The sequence below is a fragment of the Rhyacophila brunnea genome, unplaced genomic scaffold, assembly GCF_057557595.1.
Source record: "Rhyacophila brunnea isolate RB1 unplaced genomic scaffold, BYU_Rbru_1.0 scaffold_12, whole genome shotgun sequence".
Lineage (NCBI taxonomy): Eukaryota > Metazoa > Arthropoda > Insecta > Trichoptera > Rhyacophilidae > Rhyacophila > Rhyacophila brunnea.
In genome coordinates, this window is record NW_028232774.1 from 34,055,970 (window position 1) to 34,080,415 (window position 24,446).

The 24,446-nt window shown below is 34.6% G+C and overlaps 2 protein-coding genes across 2 annotated transcripts in view; one reads left to right on the forward strand and one right to left on the reverse strand.

Annotated features, from left to right (window-relative positions):
* Positions 1–8,751, reverse strand: part of pds5 (cohesin associated factor B pds5) — a 37,268-nt gene extending 28,517 nt beyond the window's left edge. Inside the window, exons 1-2 of the mRNA XM_085961180.1 lie at positions 8,498–8,751; positions 5,678–5,767 (exon numbers count right to left, since the gene is read on the reverse strand). Coding sequence (XP_085817306.1) covers positions 5,678–5,758 — 81 coding nt within the window. The 5' untranslated portion in view covers positions 5,759–5,767; positions 8,498–8,751. The remainder of the gene's footprint in view (positions 1–5,677; positions 5,768–8,497) is intronic.
* Positions 8,752–9,054: 303 nt separating this feature from the next.
* Positions 9,055–24,160, forward strand: GAA1 (glycosylphosphatidylinositol anchor attachment 1). The gene is made up of 12 exons (XM_085961181.1): positions 9,055–9,376; positions 9,580–9,653; positions 11,696–11,815; positions 12,171–12,330; positions 12,758–12,946; positions 14,356–14,470; positions 14,710–14,800; positions 16,500–16,719; positions 17,341–17,667; positions 20,006–20,270; positions 22,217–22,394; positions 23,921–24,160. The coding sequence occupies exons 1-12, from the start codon at positions 9,202–9,204 to the stop codon at positions 24,011–24,013; spliced, it is 2,007 nt and encodes a 668-aa protein (XP_085817307.1). The 5' UTR covers positions 9,055–9,201; the 3' UTR covers positions 24,014–24,160.
* The last annotated feature ends 286 nt before the right edge of the window (positions 24,161–24,446 follow it).

Here is a 24,446-nt window from a genome sequence, read left to right on the forward strand (position 1 = left end):
TTGTACTTCACTTTTTAATTTACTCCGCATAAGGCACATATTTCCGTGGCACTGTCATGAGTTTACCAGATGCTACGGCATGGGAGACGCCCTTTTCAATATTAAACGTTCCCTTATTGGTTGACTTAAACACGCGCGAAATCAACCAAGCTTTAAATAATATGAAACACGGACTTGGCGCTTTTTGTATTAAATCGAGACTTAAAATATGTTTTTTTCATAGGGTTATGTCACGTTTTGGAATTTATTGATCAATACATATTGTGTAAAATTATACAAAGAATACGTGCGTATTTTTTTTCTCGATTTTGACCAAATGTGGACTTATCGCTTTTTGGAATTAGATGCCTCATATCACAAATATTATTCTATAAAACTATTTAAATATGATATTGGCACATAGGTGTAAGTGTGAGTTTTAACAAGAAATAATTGCATATTTCCTTACTAATTACTACGAAAATATCGTTACTGTTCTGGCAGAAGACACTAATTCGAAAAAATGACATGAATTGAGTTAGTACCAAAATGTTCCTCATTTCAAACTTTACCGTCTGGAAACCTTCTTAATATATAAACAGTGTTTATTTTAAAGTCATCCTTTCTACGATCACTTAATAAACTTACATGATAGACCATTATTTCAAACGTTTTTACAACTTCAAAGTCAAATTACTCAAAACTAGTATTATCCAGTTAGTGTGTTCTGCCAGAACAGAGACGATATAGTCTAGAAACATGACACTGGAACTCATCAGCTCTCAAACTAATAGAAGACTGATCGTCATATTTTCTTTCGCAAACCGATTATAAACTTTGATGTGTCAGTATATTTTAAAATTTAGAATTTCAGAGAAAACATTGAACAATGTGACATTTTTATTAGCATAAATAACCAATGAAGACATTAAAATTAACTATTTTTATATTCAACGAATAATTCACTAGATTTAAGAATGTAACATTCTAATTATTATTGAACATCCATAATTTTGAAAACTCTTCTGAGAAAATATATTATAACCAATAGAAAATTGAAAAAGTAAGACACCCCATCCCGCTGGAATCGAACCTGCATCTCTTGGGTTTCACGGCCATGCACATAGACCACTATGCTAAAGGCACCATACTTAATTACGACAAATTCGAATAACAATGGAGAATTTTAATACTACTATCAATAAATAATTTTAGACTTAATATAGGAAAGTACATTAAGTAATTATGTCATGTTTATATTTATTAATAATAATTAAATTGCAATACTTAATGCTTCTTCTTATTTAATATTGTAAATAATGACAATACGCATGTTGTTTGCTATTTTATCTTTTATCACCTCTAAGTAAAATACATAATTATAGTCAATTATGACCTTTTTATGCCATAATTGGGTACTATAAGTAAGTACCTACTACATAATATAATTAATATTTTTAGAATACATTTTCTTGACTTTCGTGTGATCATATAGGATATATTATTATAAAATACCGGAATAATCCATGTTACATGCCGGATTGTTTGAAGCCAGACACTCCATGGTAATGTCGTTAATAGTTAATAAAATCAATTCAATTTTACACTTATGATGAGAATTATATTTTCCCCATTTTTTACGTGATAAAAATAATAACATTTTTATTTCCTCATCCAGATAATTTGTTAAATAATAAATGAAGCATGTTGAAATTAGTCATTAGTATATTAAGTACTTACTAATTTAAAAATAAAATTTTTGCTCCCTAAGCAAAGCATATGGACCCACCCCACCAGAGTGGTAATATCTTTACGAGAAATAGTTTTTAGTCATTTTTTCAATCTAATGGGATCTTCCTCCATTGAACAAACAAAGCGTATAATTTGTACTGCAATAATCTAAATGTACGACAAATTAAGCAAAAATCCATTCTTATAAAAAAACTATGACTATCCAAACTACCAACTACTCTATGACAACATCTTCTTGGCTACGTGTTAAAACCGTGAACTAAAATGCTCCTCCCATTTTTAACCGCACTTCCATTATAAACTAACAAGCTCCTCCCATTTAGTCGATAACAGCGCCTTCCTTCACGTAGCCAAGAAGATGTTGTCGTACAATACATAAAGTAATTAACGTACTGAGTCAATGGGTTTCATGGTGATTAGACTTTTAAATCATTTTATTAAAATACTAGACTTATTTCTATTTAATTAGGACGCCAAGCAACCTGCAAGGTCTAGCGAGGCAGCTGGCTCTGCTAGTTCATGTTTAATGAAAGAATCAAAAGGAACAAATGAAAAAGTGACTCACTTGTTTCAAAACAAATGAAAATGCAGTATAGTGCATTACCGGTCGAGCTTTCATTTATTATTTTAGCCAATTGATGTCACTACATCCAACGCCAAGTAAGTCCTATTTCTCTTATATTTTTTGTAAATTCAGATAAAAAGTAATATTTTTCTAAACAGGCCCAATTTTGTTTGCTTCATATTCATCGTCAAAAAAGCTGTTTGTTTGATTAAAAATACACAATTTATTATTAGTAAAATTGTAGTAAAATTATGGAAGTTTTGTTGTGAAACTAGGTGCCCACATCGTCAAAAAAGCTGTTTGTTTGATTAAAAATACACAATTTATTATTAGTAAAATTGTAGTAAAATTATGGAAGTTTTGTTGTGAAACTAGGTGCCCACCCCCTTCTTGATCACAAATGTGCTCCTGTCCAATAATCAGATGGGAAGCACTGACCATGATATCAAAAGCGCCAAGCCAGAAGAGCTCAAGTGATGATTTCCAACTGTATAAGAGAGCAATTTGAAATAAGAAATTTATTGGTTTCTTCATACATTTTGCACTAACTACCCTTCTGAAAAAAAGTTGTAACTTCGTACCAGAATAAGTATTGCAGCAAAGCTATTCTTAACAGCCAACACGGTAAAACTTTTCCTTTATTTTTATTGGTCCAAATTAATACGGAAGCAATTCAATACAAAAGGCAGTTATCTACCATAATTTATTGGTAATTCGTAACATGATGAAAATTTAAGTTGGTATGCCTGTGCGTAAAATACATCTCCTATCTGAGATACTTGTGCAGGCATATCTATGGTTCTTCCACCTGAACCCCGAAAATTTGTATTGAAACGTCAAATAACAATTGAACATATCAACATAACCTACAATTTTATTAGTCATGTCATTGCAGTATATATTATTAAAAATAAATGTTACTACTCGCCACTTGATATTTGACAGTTCGCAGGGAATTATAAATTGAGGTGGCGGCCGTTACCAGTAACGTAAATTATTTTTCAAAATAGTCGCATCTCACATCTCAATTTTCAATATGTAATTGAAATATTCTATCTCGCTCTAAAAGTTAACATAGCCAAGAGAGGGGGTGTTAAAAGATAAAAAGACTTTTGACTGTTAACTTTTTGTGATAATAAAATTAACTGCCTGAACACATAGTGATAAATGAAATATATTTATCTCATATATCACTTATTGGATGTTGAGTGATGTTAGAACAGCCTCGCTAATACACTTTTGTGACGCTGAAGATAACATTCTCAATAACCTAACCAACCGAACAAATATTTTTTTTTTCTAAAATCTCCCTTACACCTTCCAGGTTTAGCAACTTCGATATATTACATGCAGCAAAGCGTACATAATATATAGTTCATTCGTCTTCATATGAAAAATTTAACAAATAAAACATACTGGTTAATTACCTACTGTATTTTTAGAAGAGAAATAATCCCAGGTCTATTTTTTATGGCCCGACACTTACATGACGTCAGACATGTCTGGAAATTTGTATGGAGTTTATAAGCGATAGGCGAACAGCCTAAACTCTGTATGGATATGTTTATTGTCGACGACTACCGTTTTAAGCAAATAATAGATAAATATGATGATTTAAAAAAATAATTTCTATTGGGTTCAATCAGATATATTTATAAATTATTTTTAAAAATAAAAAATAACTGTATCTCGTGATTATTATTTAAGTTACTTAGTTCAGTCATAGACAAAAATAATTTTTATGTCACGTTATCAAACAGTCATTATTGTCAGTTTAAATGCGAGTGTAATATTGAATTGTCTTCTTATTTCCCGTAAGTATACCTGATAAGTGTGCTCCTTTTCTCTGATCTCCACACTCCACTCACTGACAGGTGCTAATAGCCCGTTTACACATGAATAGATTTACTGCTGACAGTATGTACTAACGCCATAATAAGAAAATGTATGTGTAAACACATATTGTCATGCAAGTTGCAATATTGCATGCGTGGATAAACAAAGTTCTTCGGCTTCTGAGCTTTCACTCAATAGTTGGAATTTGTGGGATATCTGCGCCTGTGCAGTAGAACGGTAGTGGCGAACCTGGCAGAAAAATACAAACTACAAACGCGTAGAGCATTTTGACGTTTACCAATTTTCACAACCTATCAAATAGCACCATACAATGACGCTTACGCCTGAAGAATGAGATTGGCGAGACAATCGGCATTTTAGCATTTTCATTTCAATTTACACACTATTGGTGCCAGCGAATCCATGCGCGTGCACACCAGTATGTAAAATTATGATAATAACCACAAAATTTAGAAGCAGGAACATCGAAGACAGACGCGTGCCATTGATTTTATTTACATATATAATGTTTATATTACCGATCATTCGTAGGGAACAATCTATTTATGGCGTTTCATCTTAATATTGCTAAAAATATGTGATGGCAGTCATTGCGGAGACACGATGGTGGAACACGGTGGAAAATTATTCGCTTACATTCGTCCACACAAATGTTCTCAACTCTTCCTCCACGTCCTCGTTTCCGGCCAAATGTTGCTTCAGGTGATGAAAAAGATGGAAATATCTCGGCGCCAGGTATGAGTGAGTAGAATGACGGAGGACAAAAGGTTCAAAAAGACCCAAGCGCTTTTCACACAATTATGTTTGTGAGCTTCCGTCAGCATTTTGGGCACCCAACGAGCACACCTTTGCACAACCCAATTTTCCTCTCAAAATCGTTTATATGGTCGACTTACTGACGTCTGGGATCAAAATTGCGAGCTCACGGACTTTATCACTGATTTTCTTCAACAAAACGTCACCAACTGAGGACCGTCTTCCTCTCCCCTCATCATGAACACACGTTCTACCACTCGAAAACTCAGTACACCACTTCCTGACATTCCGCTGGTTCATCACATTACCATAATTGGATGTGAGACGACGATGCATTTCAACAGGGTGGACTCCCTCCTGGTTGAGAAACTGAATGGTTGAATGCATCTCGTAGGCAGCGGGATTTGACAGCGGAGCGTCCATCTCAAACGGACGCAAAGGTCATACTGAAGCAGCTACCAAGCCGGCTCACCACTCTTTCTGGAGAGGGAAGTCTACGCTACACCCCAGAGCTGCCATATTTTGAGAAATATAACAACCGCGTCGCCAAAAATGAATAAAGATCTTTAATTCTTCGACAACCTTTGTACACATTATTTTTTCCAGTAGATAAAGCCTTATTAATTGTAAAATTGTGCACCGGAATCTGATTAATTTTATGATGAAATCAGCAAATACTCTCTTGAAGCACACTCACCTCTGGGACAATACAATAGTCATGTAAAATAATAAATTATACTATTATTGTAAGAGAATTTATTGCTGTACCTTTAGTCGGCGAACGAGTTCATCTGGCCCGAGGTCGTCAGTCACAGGGCGGCAACCCTGCGGGTACACTATATCCGACATGTTGCCAACCTGCCAAAAGAAAAACAATATAATTTACAAACACTTCTCTTATTTTTAAACAGGAGTGATTACACGTAAATCAGCACCCCTGTACCAGCTAGCTTTATAATCTCAAAGAATTAACCTGTTGCATATTACATCAATAATGAAAAATATCTGCTAAATGTAGGCTTCTCCTATTTCGTCCTATAAAACCAAATGAGATTTTATTTCGCAGCAGCTATCAGACATATGCGAATGCAATGTGAAATAATAAAGTGTTTATTAAATGTCAAAAACTATGAACGCAAAAAACACAGACAAAATTAGGATGAAGCAAATATAAACAATATCTCGGTAAAGTTATAGTACTCCATATCGTCAAAAAAAAGCGCATAAGTCACATTTTTTATGACGTAGAAATCACAATAATTGTATTCCAAACCAATTTATGCAATGTACTTATAATAATAGTTGACGGACAGGACGAATATGTTACAATGGCGGTTGTCAGAATTCAGCCATCACCAAGACGCTTGCAGAATGGCCAACACACGCATTGAATTGTCAAAAATATAAATCATAGACAACATAATATACCTACTTTCAACTTTTTCGAAGAAAAAAACAATAAATACCACATGCACGAATTCTTTTATGATTAGTCAGATATATATTTCTATGGATATGGAATTCTGAGAGAGGGCAGCAGCAGAACGAATCACGAAATAGTCCCTGATCCAGGAAATAAGGTTTGTTGGTTGTGGACGTTTGAGATTTAAAACCAAATCAAAACCTAACACAACCTATTGTAACCCAAAAACAAATGAAAACTGTGCGCGCATCGCCCCGTCGCTTGCAGTGGGCTTTGCGACATAGAGTGCGAAAATTATCAGTTAAAGTGTCATGGCCGCCGTCGTGGCGCTGCGATATATTATGAAAGGATTGTCAATATTGTAGTTCTCGAAACGGCCACGCTTTACGTTAAAAGGTTTTCATTTATTTTTGTGTTAGAATAGGTTATGTTAAGTTTTGTTTTATAAACTAATGGTTTTGGACCTTTTTCAACTTTTTTGTCCCTCAAAAATAATGTTATTACAATCCTATAATTATTTTCCTTCAGGTTGTCTACACTGGAGCAAAATTGTCAATGGACAAAACAAACCTCCCGCTGTCGGCTATTATTGTGTTTGCGGCTGTCATCGATCGAATCATGTGTATTTTTCATAAAAAACTATTGTTTGTTTGTATTGTAGCTTGATTTGTTTATAATAGATATATAAAGGATATAATATTATATATTAACAGTAATCATCTATAAAATTCTCAGAATATTTACATCAAAACATTTCAGAACTTAATAATGCATCTGGCGCATACGCTCTTGAGCACGCGGTAAAGATTGTGCGTGTAAGGGTCGCTAAAAAACGATTTGACATGTGGCACGCGTGAAAGATTGGACGCGACTAACCTCACTCTTTCCGCTGTTCGCTATGCAACTTTAGGCACACGATCTTTGCTACGCGACATCACGCACACTACGTTTTCACGCGCGTGCGTGTGCATGCCGCTATTATCTTATGCAGTATAAATTAGTGTAAAGTACAGTCATTGTGATTTCTACATAAACAAATGTGACTTACAGGCTTATTTCATGAGGTTTTTCTGACGATAGGGAGTACCTACTATAAAATTACCGATATATCAATGCTACAGCTACAATCCTCTTGTTGGGTTGGTTGATGCTACAATAGTGATCTACACATTGTTATGTTAATATGAAAGACAGTATAGGGTGTTGAATTGGAGTATGAATTGACAGTGTGTTCTTTAGTCATAGGTGTTTGTGATCATTATATGCAATCATCAATGTTCCACAAAGCTCATTTTATCATTTATATCAAGTGTTGACAGAATTTAGCACTGTTAGAGTTAAAATATACATCTATACAAATATTTAGCATGTGCCTGTAGCATTGTGTCCACAAAAATAAGCTGTGGTAACTTTTATCACATCGATTGGATTTGAATGTAATTTACAATGCATTTTTCTAAACTGACCTATATACAAAATATGACTAATGAATGTGTATGTTATACAATTAAGTATACCCATGTTGTAAAATTGATACAATCAACTAATGGTAGTGCTTATATGCTGTACAATTAAAACTGATACATATACAAAAATAATGATCTCATAAAAACAAAACAATGGTGTTCAATATTTTGAACATTCAGTTTAACGAATGGCCCCAAATTACGATAAAAAGCATTTTAATGTGGGCAAGTACAACATAGAAAGAATAATGATTGCAATTAGGATTTAAAATCGATTTCGATAGTATAGAATATAGAAGGATGAATGAGTTCGATTAACCTATAAGCACGTACGTTTTCATTTATGTCAACAAAATGCCAAGACATTTGTAAAATAAGACAAACATTCAAGAAACTAGTGAACCGTGAAATGTGCGATCGAGAGTCATTTCAGTCCATCGCCGTGTCGTGCCTGTCATATTTACGATAAAGAAGTAAAATAACAAACGCTTCGCTGATCTCGGCTGGCATAATTATGTCTTTAAAATGGTCGCAATACGAACCGTCCATTTGACACGAATTTCATGGTAAACAAATGGAAAATTTGACGTTTCACAAAACACTGGGGACACGATATCACCGCATATTTCAAGATTATGACACACTTAATCTAATTTGAGCATTTAAATTAATAAAAAGCACACGGAGGAACAACTTTACCTGTTAAAAATCATAGACCCAGAAGTGTGTTGGCTTTCGTAAGAGTCGATGTTTACGCCTAAATTTCAAACACGAAAATAACTTTCACCAAGCAATCATGGGTTAATAATTTCACATAACACTGTGAATATGAACAAAATCAAGCATGCGCCCGCACTGTTCTTTAAAATTCAGCGATTTAAGACAGAAAATATTGGATAAATGTGTCCAAAAACACAGCACGCAAAGCGGACGCCGAACTTGTTGGAAACATTAGAATGAAGATAGCGACAAGTTGGGTATTGTCATTTCAGGGTCATCGGTAATACCATTGCCGCTTTGATTTTATTTTCAATCAAGTTTAGAGAACTTATTACCTAATCCGCGGGGAAAATACGCGTACGCAATGATTTCTATTGACTATTTGCTGCATCAATAGTCACAAAATGATGCAAATCTTCTGTGATAACACAAAATAGAAGTGCAGCATTTCTTGGCAACGAGCATTATTTTTGTTATGTTGGTAAAAAAGTTTCGGAATTATGATAAAACAGTTACCATTTTTTTTGACAGCCGGTGCCGCAACATAACCATTAAAACCTATAGAGACTTCAAAATAATACAAAAATAAAAAAATAGAAATATTTTTTTTTTCGCTTCTAATAGGCTGTCAATTTGGATCGTACAAAATCTTAGTTCTCGGTGGCGTTGATTTTACGTAAACCATGGGGCTTTTGTCGGATCCTGAAGCAGGACCTAGTAAAATACTTCATTTGATCATAAAGTTCCACAGACCTATTTGTTTCCTTTTATGCATCATCGGTTACGTCTGGTTTTGTCTCCTCGCCCATAAATCATTCAACAATGGAAACTATTTTTCAGAAAATGCATTGCTACCTGGTAAGACACTTAAAAAAATGTTATACCTATCTTGTTTTAAACCTTTTTAAAATTCAGTATTCCTACACAAAAAAAAATCTAATGAAAACATTGGGTTATCATGAGGGTTACCTTGCAGAAAATCTTGCTTCTTTTTTGCCACCTCTGTACCTAAACGTTTTGAGTTTACAAATACATAACATAATATTATTCTTTTTCTCTAGGTTTGGTTCAATCAGACTTGATAGATGACGGATCAGCCAAGCAATTTTTTAGAGAACTTCAAGAAGAAATTAAGGTAAAACAATAATTTTCTTTGAATGTCAACAAGACTTACAATCACTTGCTAAGTACAGTCGAATTTGGTTATTACGATCACGGAAATAGCGAGATCTCAGATGTAATGAGGAAACATTCGTTGACATTTTAGTTTATGATTTTGGTAAATGTGCCACAGAGGAGGACATGAGATTTTATAGCATTCTTTTTAGACCAAACCTAACCTAACTTAACATAACTCACCTAATCTAACCTACCCCAACCTAATATTACCTCATATAATCTTGGTTTGTGATAATGGTGTATCAAAATGTATGAAAATTTTCAATTAACGATTATTGGATCAAAAGCCGATGCGCCGACAGAAAAAGGTATTTATTATAATTGTCTAAGTACATGGAATAAACTGTTTTCGTAAAAAAAAATTATAAAAGCTCGTGTCCACCTCTGCGGCACAATTACCATGATTTTCTCCATACATTTATTCACTTTCATAACAAGCTACTTCTCGGGTATACCGAACAAAACTATGTCGATCGTTTAAAAACAACATTTTCGACCCTAACCAATAAAATCCGACCAGACAGTTAACTAGACCGATGCCACCGGGATCGGATTACGTTTATGACACTAGTTAAGTGTTTAAGTACCTAAAGTGTTTTCGCCGACAACATTGAAAAAGTATCCACGCATATGGTTGAAATTGCATGTAAAAATCCAAACTTTTTGAAGTCAGTAGGTATCTACCAGCGCCGGCGGCTTAGCACTTCATTACAATAAACAACTTCTTTTGTGTAGTTTATGAATGCCATGCTTGTTTCGGGGATTTTAAAGCTGGTTTTCAGATTATTTCAGTCGGTCACATCTTCCTCGTAATAATGAAGTTAGACTGTTTGTACCATAAATTGATTGATAAGCCGATTGTCAGATTTTTGAAACCATAGCATTTGAGATGAGATGGTAATGGATGTATACCCCGGCGGATGATCATGCACCAACATTCATTTAGAGGACCTGAAAACCATGACTTCGGTGGCTCAATGGTGACGACAAAAACCAGCTAACACTGGAGGCATGTTCAGGAATTTGTACGTATGTAGTTGTTCGTACCGCAGTTCACCATAAGTTGTTGTATCGGAAAGAAATAGCCATATAGTATTGAGATCATAAAATGACACATTATTGAACTGTGATATGGCAAAATATAATACGTACATTGAAGTTATTGCCAAACCAAACTACACCAACCCCGCCCCGCACCACAACCGATCTTAATCGGGCGTATCACGGGACTCTACGTTTGATGTGAAGCATCATTTTTTTTTATGACTGCGAATGTCTCGGGAGCAGTTACCCAATACTGAAGTTGGCATGCACTCAAATGTGCTATTTGTGCATATAATTCACAATATGTAACCTACTGGAGGTTGATAAATGAAAAAGGAAAGCACGATGGAAGAGTGCTTGTACTTGCCAAGGTCTCCCTGGACTATAGTAGTACTTTCGGCACTAATGTATGAAAGCCTACCCTTTAGATTCCTGGCCGTTATTCAATAAAAACTATCAATCTCCACTTTTGACCATAGACAACTATTGTAAAAATATTTAATCATTTAATTCACAAATTAACAAAATAAAATAGTCCTGACAAAGCAGCCTAAAATTATTGTATTGTATTATTATTTCAGATATTTCTAACTGTGTTTACATTTATTATGAAGAGATTTAAAACGCATTTTTTCAATACGCGATTTGGTATACGGATGAAATATTGTATTAAATAGTGGTGTGAACAGTTTTATTGAGGCTGTTTTGACCGGGCCATTTGTTTTCGTGGGTCTAATTGGTCTTTTAATCGTGTGACTAGAAACTTCTACAACATTATTTTCAACACTGTATTGTCTATCTATGGTCAAAAGTGGAGGTTGGTAGTTTTCATTATGCAACCGCCTGAACCTAACGCGTAGACTTTCGTACATTAGAACCCCACATTCAAATAATTTTACATGCCGTTAATTGTATTAGAACACGTTTAATTACATATTGTTTTTGCTTTTATAGGAGAACTATGCCACCAAAGATTCCATGCCAGTGCCATGGTTATCGGCAAAGATGCATCAACTCAATTTGGATGTTTATACGCATAATTTCACGCTGAATTATCCTATGGGGAAAGGACAGGTTGGTGACTTTCTCAAAACGAATCGAATGACCTATCGTCTAAATTAAAATACAACCGTATTGATTATAAATGAATTGCTATGAATTAGTTTAACAGTTAAATCACTGACTATTGCTGAAAATTAATTTGACACCATATGAATTTACTTGACAATTGAATGACTCAGTAAGTTACTGTAAATTTTGTTTTAAATAATTAATTTTAATTCGGTTATTACTGTGACATTTCAGTACTGTTGGCTTATTTGATATCTAGGCAATCACTGAATTTATGTTATTGACAGTTACTCATTGTGAATTTCGTCAACAGTTAAATACTATTCCAAATTCAAACAGCTAAGTTATTTACTTTTAGACATTCCGAGGAGAAAATGTGTATGGGATTCTTCGTGCTGGCAGGACTGCTTCCTCTGAAGCTCTAGTTTTGAGTTCACCTTTTCGTCCTGGTTCTTCGCTACACAAAAATACCAATGCCGGTATCGCCTTGATGTTATCGTTTGCTAAATTTGCTAGAAGTAAGTCATGTTGATGTATTATTTTCGTCGATATTTACAATAAATTATTTTCAAATTCATAATATCTACAAAATGTGTTTATCACAAGATATATTCACCACATTTAGAAATTGTTTTACGCCCACATGTTTATCAAGTACAAGCACAGAATTTTTTAATTTATTATTGTCAATACTATGTGGTCGGTATAGAAAAGGAGCTATGTAATGTGGGAAAGGATATTAAATTTGATAAAATTGAAAATTTTATAAAGTACTATATTTACCACCAAATAAAATATATAGTAGTATGAATAAATAGTATCAAACATGTTTGAAGTATGTAGTAAATGTTTGATGCAATATGCGATTTATAACACAAATAAAGAAACATAATACAAAAATGCAATAGACAGGTATGTATATGAATAAATCTATTTCATTTGTAGCTCGTAAGTACTGGGCGAAAGACTTGATATTCCTGGTAACAGAACATGAGCAGTTGGGTGCTCAGGCGTGGCTGGAAGCTTACCATGGAGAGTCCGACTCCACTTCTTGTCTCAAGGCCGGAGACTTGAGAGGGCGTGCTGGAGCTATTCAGGCTGCTATTAACCTGGAGATGAGTTCTTTGGCGCTTAGTAAGTCAATAAATCATATCGTTAAGTTTTAGACATTTTAATGTTCTGGGTCGTGGTCATCCTAAAAATCTCATAGGTCTCCTGGCCACCTGTAAGTCCATGGTGGAGTAGTCTCGAAGAAATGTTCTACGGACTTTAATGTATGACGCCATGTTGCGTGGATTTTTTACAGAATGTTGAAAATGATAATGAGTAGAATTTACAACCGCATGTTCAATTTTAAAGTCGATTTACTCATCTTGATTACATATCGATGTTCTAATGTTAATACCCCGTATCTGACATATGTGACAAAAATGACTTTTTGACATAATAAAACAACAAAAATACTGTAATTTCCATATCTATAGTTATTTTAACAAAAATGATACAGCCATATTAGTAATTTCCCATATCTGAACATTGCAGGAATAACCCTGTAATAGCCCGTAAATTGCCTCTAAGCGTCTAAGCTGTCAAGCGTGTTGCATGATATGTGTTGAATTCGGTGTCACTTTCGAATTATTTAAAAGGAACATTGCAGGAATAAACCTGTAATAAGCCCGTAACTTGCCTCTGAGCGTCTAAGCTGTCAAGTGTGTTGCATGATATGTGTTGAATTCGATGTCACTTTCGAAATATTTAAAAGGAACATTGCAGGAATAAACCTGTAATAGCCCGTAACTTGCCTCTGAGCGTCTAAGCTGTCAAGTGTGTTGCATGAAATGTGTTGAATTCGATGTCACTTTCGAAATATTTAAAAGGAACATTGCAGAAATAAACCTGTAATAGCCCGTAACTTGCCTCTGAGCGTCTAAGCTGTCAAGCGTGTCGCATGAAATGTGTTGAATTCGATGTCACTTTCGAAATATTTAAAAGGAACATTGCAGGAATAAACCTGTAATAGCCCGTAACTTGCCTCTGAGCGTCTAAGCTGTCAAGTGTGTTGCATGAAATGTGTTGAATTCGATGTCACTTTCGAAATATTTAAAAGGAACATTGCAGGAATAAACCTGTAATAGCCCGTAACTTGCCTCTGAGCGTCTAAGCTGTCAAGCGTGTCGCATGAAATGTGTTGAATTCGATGTCACTTTCGAAATATTTAAAAGGAAAAACAGTATGTAATAATTATAACAAATTTGGATGTTTATCTTTATATAATTTATAATATATTACATTTTATTAGATGTTATCATTGTATTAGGCGTTTTGCTTTACGTCTTCTTACGTTACGGGTTATTGGCATGCTATGTAGTTCCAACATGTGTGTGCAATTAACAGTCAGATGCGGGATATTAAATATTTAGTTTTTTTAGCTGCCTGCACAATTTGTAAAAAGTACTTACGGGATATTAACATTAGGCCATCAATATGCGCTTGTAGTCACGTGTGATCATTTCAATCCTCAGATCCTCATTTTGCCTTTTCAGAATACATTGAAGTAAAAGTGGAAGGCCTCAATGGTCAGCTCCCTAATCTGGATCTTGTAAACTTGGTTCATAAGATGTGCATCAAGTCTAACGTATATCATGCTTATAAAAACAGGTAAATACTTTATCGTCAATAATTTGTTTTTCTATCATTTATCTATTATTAATTTTATCAAATTCTTCTTTGTGTGCTCACTTCTATCTTTAGAAGCTACTGATAATATTGACTGTATGATACCTGCAGGCGACTGCTTTATTATTTCGTTGTTGTTGAGTTGTACCAATCGTTCTAGAATTCTGCAATTTTTTTTATGGTAATTAATGTGTACAATATTTTTTCTTTTTACATTTAAGTTACTCGTGGGCTGGAAATCATGGACCGTGGAAAAATTATTTGAATTCGTTGAGCACACTTCTTGGAATGGTCACCACTCAAGTTACCGGAGTAAGTGTACATAGTATAGGCGTGTTGAGTCGTAATCCGGTGGAGACTTCGAAGTTTAAATGGGTTTAGTTGATGATGATGTTCGCTCATATAAACCATAAAAACTCATCCAATGACAATCATGTTTTGTGTATAAAATAATTACAAGATAAAAATATCTTTTTATATACAATGTTTTTAAATTCTGTTGAACCATATAAACTTGACTTGACTAGCATAAACGATCAAAAAAATTTGTACTTGACATGTCATATTGATTTCCATAGTAACGCATGTATATATTAATAATTTAGTTGCTAAGTCCCCAGACCCCTAGCAACCGATAATGGTGTCGAAATAACTTTTCATACAAAATAGAATTAACTGAAAATGAATTCAATTCTACTTTAAGATGGCTAAAAGTATTAAAAAAATGCATTGGCATCCTGTTCTGATATATTCTAAAAGTTTCAAATGTCTAGCTAGTCGGGAAGTTAGTTAAAAATCGATTGCAAGATTTGTACCGGACAAATAAGAATACGAGCTAAGAAAAACGTTGTAAAAATCACAGTTACTGTTTCAGACACCATAATTTTTACTTGCACAAAGCGATAATATTTTCTTTTGGCATTCCCCAGTGGTTAAGCTTCAACATACGGCCGTAGCCATAAATTGACAAACTATAATTGAAGTAGGGAGTAAAATGATGTTAACGTGCGTGTTTGAACATGTACCGTTTAAAAAAAAAAAACGGTTCGGCCGTATGGTGTAGCTTAACCACTGGGGAATGCCAAAAGAAATGGCATATTTCAAAAAAACACTACCTTATTCTTAGGTCAATAATTATTATAAAGTAATCATTATTCGTGGGATGTTTATCACACTTGAATGGTCAAAGACATAGCTTATAATGAGAATCTTTAGAATTATCTTCAAATGTGTTAATCTTGCCCATTTTTTGAATAATAAAATGCCTAATTCTTGTCAAATTTGGGATCACAGAGATTATCAATATAATTTTTTATCGTAAATATTTCACTATAATAATGTCGATATAAATTATACTGATGGTTTTATAAATGCGTTTAAAAATTAATAAATGTAAAAAATCTTAACACCACATTTATGTACTTAAATATGACCATATTCTAAAACATTAGAGGTTTAAAAGAATACTATTTTATGTAATAAAAATACTTTATGCAGTCATCAAATGTTTAAAATAAATATAACGGATAATAAGGCTTAAAAATTATATAAATAGATTATCTACAACGTTTAAGGTATGTCCAGGATCATGCTTTGAAAATAGAAAAAAAGGTCCATTTTGACCCACGCTAAGCACGTCTGCCCTTAATCCCTATTCAAGTGGAAAGAGAGAAGAAAACATTCCAAATACCCATCACATTAATCCAAAATCAACATAATATACCATTTTTTTTTTTTAAATCTGTACGACTTATAAATTATGATCAAGACTAATGTTGATAATGGTGTGAAAGTAGACATATGTAGTTATCACCTAAATTGTGTAGAATTGAATGCATGTATTAAAAATTAAACCATTGAAAAATGAAATTCTACCACCCAAATTCTGGCTCAATAATATTATGCAGCAATGTGAGATTCAAGCATAATTTCTTTTGATGCGCTAAATTGCTATATTACCATTTAGTCATGGCAACTGGCTCATCTCATGCCATGTTGAATTTCCCCGCAGGTTCCAACCGGCAACCATGGTTTATTCCATCGCTACGGCATTGAAGCCTTAACACTTGAAGGTATCGACGCGACACCGGGTCGAGGAGGGTCCGGTGGCGGCGGTAGAGCTGCCCACGCCCTCGAAGGAACACTAAGAAGTCTCAACAATCTACTGGAGAGATTCCATCAGAGCTTCTTCTTCTATTTGAGACCAGCTACTGATCGCTTTGTTTCCATTGGTAAGTGATGTTTTTGTTTGAAAGTACATACTCTGAATCAATAGATTTTCCAACCATTATATTATGACCAGATATCTTAGTGGCAATCTACAGAAATACCGCTTCCTTCGCTCTTTTATGTACACGCTGACCCATGCTTCCGTCTTTTACACTACATAATCACAAAACATTGCAGCTGTGACATGTAGAATGGCTATTAATTGATACCTTATGTCTTATGGCCACTTTTGAATGAACGAGTGAAACTAGGAGATGGAATTTCTTGATAAGTGCTGAGTGGTATATCATAAAGTATCCATCGGTTTCTTTTATTGTCTTTACGCGTTATGCCCAATATCCACCTTTCCATGCCACGTTGCGCTACTTGTAATGTTATTTTTATTACAGTAAGAATCCATGATTTACACATATACCTAAGCACTGGTAACACACATTGATTGACACAATGGGAGATCACTTTTGAAGATACTATGTAGGTGCCCAAATATACTCTGTGCCAGTTTGGTTCTGTGAACAATCTTGTCATACATACCACCGTCAATTGACATTTATTGACTCGCTCGATCAATGGTTACGCTATATAATTCATTTATTTGAGTAAATGGTGTCTTATTATTACAGGCCAATACATGCCGCCGTTGGGTATTCTGGCGGGCACCCTGTTCATCAGAGCATTCTCGCTTTGGCTAACGACTCAAAAGCAAGACTCGCCGAAAACGGAGCCTGAAAAATCACCAAAAAAAGACAAAAAGGACACCAATATTGATGATGAAGCTAAAAATGAGAATGACGATGCGTCTGAAGATGCTAATGAGTCCAAAGAGGATGCAGATCAAATTGAAGACCCGACCAGCAATGTCAATCTGTTAAATATCGGAATTACTTACCTCGTGACCCATTCCATTGGATACGCTATTATGTGCTCCCCACAATATATCACTGAGATTGGTAAGATCTTTTTTTATTACCAGTAAAGAACTTATCTACAGCGAGTTTTAACTACCTACCTACCAGTGGCGAAGGGTGACTTTTGGAAAGAGGTAAGCTGTGGAGATCAGAGAAAAAGAGCACACTTGTCAGGTAACTTACGAGAAGATAATACTTACGATTTTACTACTGATGAATAGGTGCACACTAATGACAACGACACACTGGTCATAGGTTTCACCGCTGAATTTGTCAAATTATTTAAATCACTTATGGCAGTAGAATTCCAAGCATACTTTCTTTACCAAACAATACGCATCGCCAACCAAAAAGTTTGTTTAATGTATAACTGCCAGTTAAAAACAAATATTTATCATTTATAAATTGTTGTGAAAATGTCTAATATAAGTTTTTTTGCTGTATTCAAATCTAAATGAACCCTTGGAAGGTCAAGCTTTGATAATTTTAAATGCAATGGTTCGCACATTTTCTACCGGGACACTACACAATTTAATAAATACTTATATATTTAAAGCACTGGCGAATGATTTTGGTACAATATGAGATAATTTATCCACATTCACAGTAACACAATGAATTTTGTATTATAAAATAAACCTTTACCACCGCTTTGAAATGTCAAAATGACATAAACTGTGAATAGCATGTTATGTTTGTCTATGACTGAAGTAACCTAAATAATAATCGCGAATTAATACAATATTTATTTTTAATAACAATTTATAAATTATATGTGATCGAACACAATAGTTATTATTTTTTTTAATCATCCTTATTATTTATTATTTGCTTTTAAAGATAAGCAAAGACAATAAACAAATCAACATTTCGAATAAGCTTGTCTGTTAACGCTTCCGAGTCTCGAACAAAAACGCAGACATGCATGAAGTTGGCAACTGAATTGCGGTAGAAAATTCGGCTTGGATTATCGTTGAAATAATTCTAAAAATAGCACTCACGTTGGACGTTCCGTCATTTATTTTTGATTCGAAACATGACTAAATTAAAAGCTCTACTTATGAATAACGATGATAGATGGCAATGAATATTTTTATTATAACCTACAATGTCCTACAATATAGATATTTATTTATATAAATTAAATACTTGAAAATAGAAGGTAAGTTTTAAATAATCGCTTAGTATGGAGCCTTCGCCACTGCTACCTACCATAAAAGAATGAGTATTCATTTTTGTTTTTGAACCCTTAATAGCGTTTTTAGTATGGTTGAAGTGCTAATATATTGCACGAGACTTTTAAGGTTGTTTGTTATCGTAGTTGATTTTTGGGTTGTCACTCTGTGTGTTCTTCTTCATTCTTTCATAGATGTTTTGGGTTCTTTGCGGCGCCCATTATCAAGAAATGTATTGATATACGCTGTTAGTTTGTTAATTATACATAACTTAATATTCTGTGCTGAATACATTGTTTGCAAATAAATTACTAATGTCACTTACTTTCGAACCTACGAATAAAAAAAGAAGGAAAGAGCATTACAAATCACGGCAAGTAGAAAGGCCGGCAAATATGGCCGATATTGTGTGATACACAAACATAAAATACACAAAATTACAAACACCCACGAAGTTTATACGCACGTACAGACCACGTGATATTTGTTTATGCAAAATCGTCCCTTTCCAAAATGGTGAATTTGGTTGCCCGTTTTTATACTGCAATTAATCAGTATGTTCCTTCGTTTCGAACTGTTATTTGACATTTTATGTAATTATTAATCTAAATAATGATGGTTCATTGTATAAAAACTTCTTTAAGGCTTTTAACACTAATGTATGTTGTATATTGTTTTATCTCAGTGCAACTCTGGCAAATACATTTAAGAACACAAGTGAGAATTTAGCCACAAATGAATCTGCAATCGGACATTTTACATTGTTTCAGCTCCATTTTCACATATAAAAACTCAATTTGCATATTCCCAAAAGGTTTTTTTTAACATTTTCTGTCATAATTTCATTATTACCCTATTCACTTCAGCCTGGGTCAATCCGCTACGGGATGAAGACACAGTTAGCTAACCCTACATGGCTTTTTGATGCAGCTAAATCAATTTGTCGATCTAACGACTTCTGAGACCCTCACCCCCAACCCTTGTGGAAATTTAGTGCTTCTTTGTTACTACTGTATGATGGAATTTGTACAGTGGTTGTCAACTAACTGGAAATACATTTCAATAGTTTGGCGACATTTATCACATCGTGTACATTTGTCTTACTGTGTACTTAACCGCTATTTTCTAACATGGTCCTTCAGTGTTATACCCACTTTTCCATGATAGATGACAACATATTGCAAAGGTATACTTTTTAATTTCAGGAGTAAAACACTTTGAACTTCCGTCAGAACAGTCCATCTTCTATGGTTTCTGCATTGCCGCTGCTTTGTTGACAGTACTGCTGCCGAAAGTATTGCCGTGTATGGGGGTCGGGCAGGCCAGACTACTGCTAACTCTCGCCCTGCTGGAACTGGGAACACTTCTTATCACACTGGCAATGCACAACTTCTCGTTGGCCTTCTGTTTGGCTGCCGTCTACTCACCAATCGCTCTTAACGCTGACATTAGAGGAAAATCATCTTCCAGGTAATGTACATGTTTTATATTATTATCTTTGATAAAAAGGATTAATTTTCATTTCTAGCCATTGCATAATGGGGCATTCGAATGCGGTCTATGCGTGTTTTACTTTGCAAGCAAGACATTTGTTGTCCAAGATAGACATAATGTTTGACTTGGTTGATTTTTATGCTGTCAGTGATGACCTGTTTCAAGTCAACCTAACAATTTAACATTACTTTGGTCTTCGGGACATTTATGTTCAAACCTTCATTGTGGCTTTCAATTGCATGCTCAAGCATCTTATCCTGAAAAGGGGCTGAGACTTTTGCATTTATAATGTCATCTGCAAAGTGTTATTAAATTATGTGTATCTACTATATTTCGACTCCTTAGTGTCAAAGAAATATATCTCAATTTATTGCAATTTTGAGTTATGTGTGATACTGTACATAAAGTAACATATTAATTCAGGTGAGACCTATGAAAACATTCAACGGATAAAAGATCTTGTGTCAGTGGAATGAAAATTTATTTGTGTTTGTGGTCTCCTGTACAGTAGAGAAAAATTATATATGTTTCTTTGACCCTAAGCGATGGTGCCCACAGACGCGTCGGGCGCGCGAAGTCGGCGAATGCAGTGTTTATTCATAACCATAATCACACGTCTCTTCCCGCGCATTACCCTTCACCTATGTTATAAGCGGCCCAAGCAGCACAAAATAAATATTATTACAGCGCCTCTCATAACAAAGCAATAAAAATATTATATTATTTCGGGGCTTGTAATTAAAATTTACGACGACATTCTTCAACCAGCGATAAACTGAACACGCAATAAAATAAAACAATGACTTCTCTGTAATTAAATAATTGCTTTCCGCCCGTCGATCGACAATGCCTCGCGCAGCGTGTTTTGGTCAATGAATGGACTCCATTGTATTTTCTTTCATTCGTATCGCCGAGAAGCGGTGATTCGCGAAAAAACGATGATTCATGCGGCGCGCGCGTATAATGCGTCGCCATATCCAGTGGGCGCTGGCATATTTGATTACGTTGTATTTTCAATGATTTATGCGCCACTTGTAGAAATTTTGCGCGAGTGCGGCGCCTGACGCGTTCTGTGGGCACCATCGCTAAGGGGTCGATTTTGGACCAGTAAATGAATGTGTATGGAGATTCTGGCGCGATGATGAACTGTATAATCTATACAAGGATCCATACATATAAAAATGCTCCGACTTAGATGGTACAATCTGCAATGAATGAATCCGCATTCCAAAGACCCTTAGGAAGACCGAGACAAGAGAAACAATGTGGGGAGGGATGTAAGACATCAGGGATCTGTCGCTGGTGAAGGACTGAATATCGTGTCAGTGTAGGAGGCCAGTATTTGATTTGATTTGTAGCGCTATGGAAGAAGAAGTACCTACTACTTACCTATATTATATTGTGTTTCATTTTAATTAATATGACTAATAATAATTGTAACCAATAATTAATATAATAGCGCCTGTACACATGCATGGATTTACTGGCAGCATTGCGCATTGCAGTGCGTATTTTAAACTATCGTGACAATAACTGTTTACACGTAAAAGTGCTGACTGTCTCTCCAATTCATTCATTAACGCGATGTTGTCATTTTATGGTACTATTTCGTACTATTTGACAGGTAGTGAAAATCGGTCAACCTGAAAATTCGTTCGTAGTTGGTTTTTTTGCCGGCAGGTTCGCAATTATCGTTCTACGCGCAGGCGCAGATCGAAAAAATCCTTCTGTCGCATGAAAATTCAGAAGCTTCCAAACATTTTTGATTCATGCATGCAATCTTGGCAACTGCAGGATAATACATGTTTACCCATACATTTTCTTACTGTCAACAGTAAATCCATGCACATGTAAACGGGGTATAATTTAACAACGTTAAATTAATATACTTATGTGCTTAATGTTAAATATTTTTCTTCCAGAGCTAAGGCGTTTATAAACAAAGTACTGTGGCTTCTGGTCCATCCTTTCGTCCTTATTTGCTTGGTTGTGCTGGTCTACTCGGTGATGGCTTTCCCTGACGAAAGTGTCAAGACACTCGTCAACAAAGCGTTCTTCGCATCACAGCAGGCCATCATGTTCTCCATTGTCGATGGAATGGTAAGAGGGAGATTTTTTATTTTGATGTATGCGGGTTTCATATTTATTTTGACAACCAAATCGTTCATCTCTTTATTTACATTGAATATCGTCGTTAATTTTCTACAAACACGTATCTCAATTTTTGTCAGTTTTGAGTTGTTCGATGTAATGAATTCAGAATTTGAATACACACATATTCGTATCTTACGTGTTTTGTAAGTATACAGAATATTGAACTCAGACAGATGATTACACTGGAGTTCTTTCTCGTAAGTCAAGATACGTGTTTACTGCGATAATATTGTGGAATGATTCACAGTAAAGTGGCAACGCATTCACGTATATTCGACAATATGACTGTTCGGTCGAAAGTGTAGTGCAATAGATTGAAGAAACATATCATGTTTTTCATGAAAATATGTGTAAAGCCTCAATTACATTGAGCTTCTTTACGAGCTGTTTATTGGCGAATTTACAATCTGCCTGTAAAGTCGCCCAGTGTAATCATCGAATAAGCTAATAAGCAGGTTGTAAACACTCTACCGAGAAAAGTTGAAAGCCGGTCAACTTTACATGCTACACGCCGGCGTGTAGGCCTACTGCGTCTGCGCAGTAGAGCGCAGTACCAACCTCCTGGTAAAAAAACGAACTACGTTCCGTCAAAATAGTCACTGGCTTGTGGCTTCTCAGCGAATGGAAAGTTTTGTGTGTAATCATCAAATCGCAGTAGCTGAATCGCCCGCTATTAAATTCGCCAATAAACAGCTCGTAAAGAAGCTCAATGTAATTGAGGCTTAACTATACTAAATGCATATTTCATAGAAGAAAATTTATTTCTGAATTTAAAACTGAGAGAATAAAGTTGTTATTTGTCTCTCCTGAAAAGTTGTGTTTTTTGGGATACATGTTTGTAGAAAATTAGCAACGATATCGAAAGAAACATAATATGACACACAATTGTTTTTTTGGAAAATCAGTAGTTAGCTCTGTTTAAACATTTCCCTCTTAACAGTATATTATTAACATTACATTATATAACAATTGCAGTGGTGAAACAATCAGACATAGATGTCATATTATTCTTATTTTTTTTTTATATCCTGTTCGATTATAAGAAGATCATAATATGGATCTCCACAGAGTGGAGGTTGTATCAAAAGATTTTTATTTTATACAAGAAATGGAATTTAGCCACTTGCTCAAATATACCAGTCCATACTCTGAGTCCAAACACATATTGAAAAACAAGATGTGAATTTCGCCAGAATATTTGTGACGGGACCATAATATTTAAACGATAGATTGAGGAAAACGATAAATCGGGGAACGGTTAATGTGAGATTATTTAACATTGTTCTTATGGGTCTTTGGTGGGACTTTCAAAAATGAACGATCCGTGCGGAAAAACGATTTATGTGAGATCCGTAGATCGGGGTTCCACTGTAATTAGGTATGGTAGACTGCGGGTAAACTTTGTTTTCGATTTCATGTTCATCTTGGAACTGATTCATCTAATGTCTAATGGTTGGGTTTCTTCATTCCAGATTTACGGCAACTGGCTATTCAACATTTTTGCCACAATCCTGTTCCCAATATGGATGTTATTCTGGCAGACGCTGAATGCCAGAACTGATTAAAGAGAGATACTTCAAATACCTAGTCTAAAATTTAGATTATTAATTTATCTTCTATTTTATATCCCATACTTTGCCGTTTGCTTTAATGGTTTTTAATGAAAGATGTAATTAGAATTTGTTTATTAGTTTATCACCATGGTGTTACCACAAGGAAGTGATGAGAGATTTCAAATAATGTGTTGATGAATATGGGATACATCTAGGTACTATATCATTCCAGTAAATAAAATATGAATTTTTGTGTTTATTTATTTTTTTATACGAAAAACAAAAAGTAATATAATTTTATTATTAATTTAAGTTTATTTGTAAGGTAATAATAATATGAACTGATTAAAATTTATTGGAAAAAAAAAATAGTGTTTTCTTTTCTTATATTATTTTACAGATTTTTCAATAATTTTAGAATATAATAACTCGTTTATACGTGCAT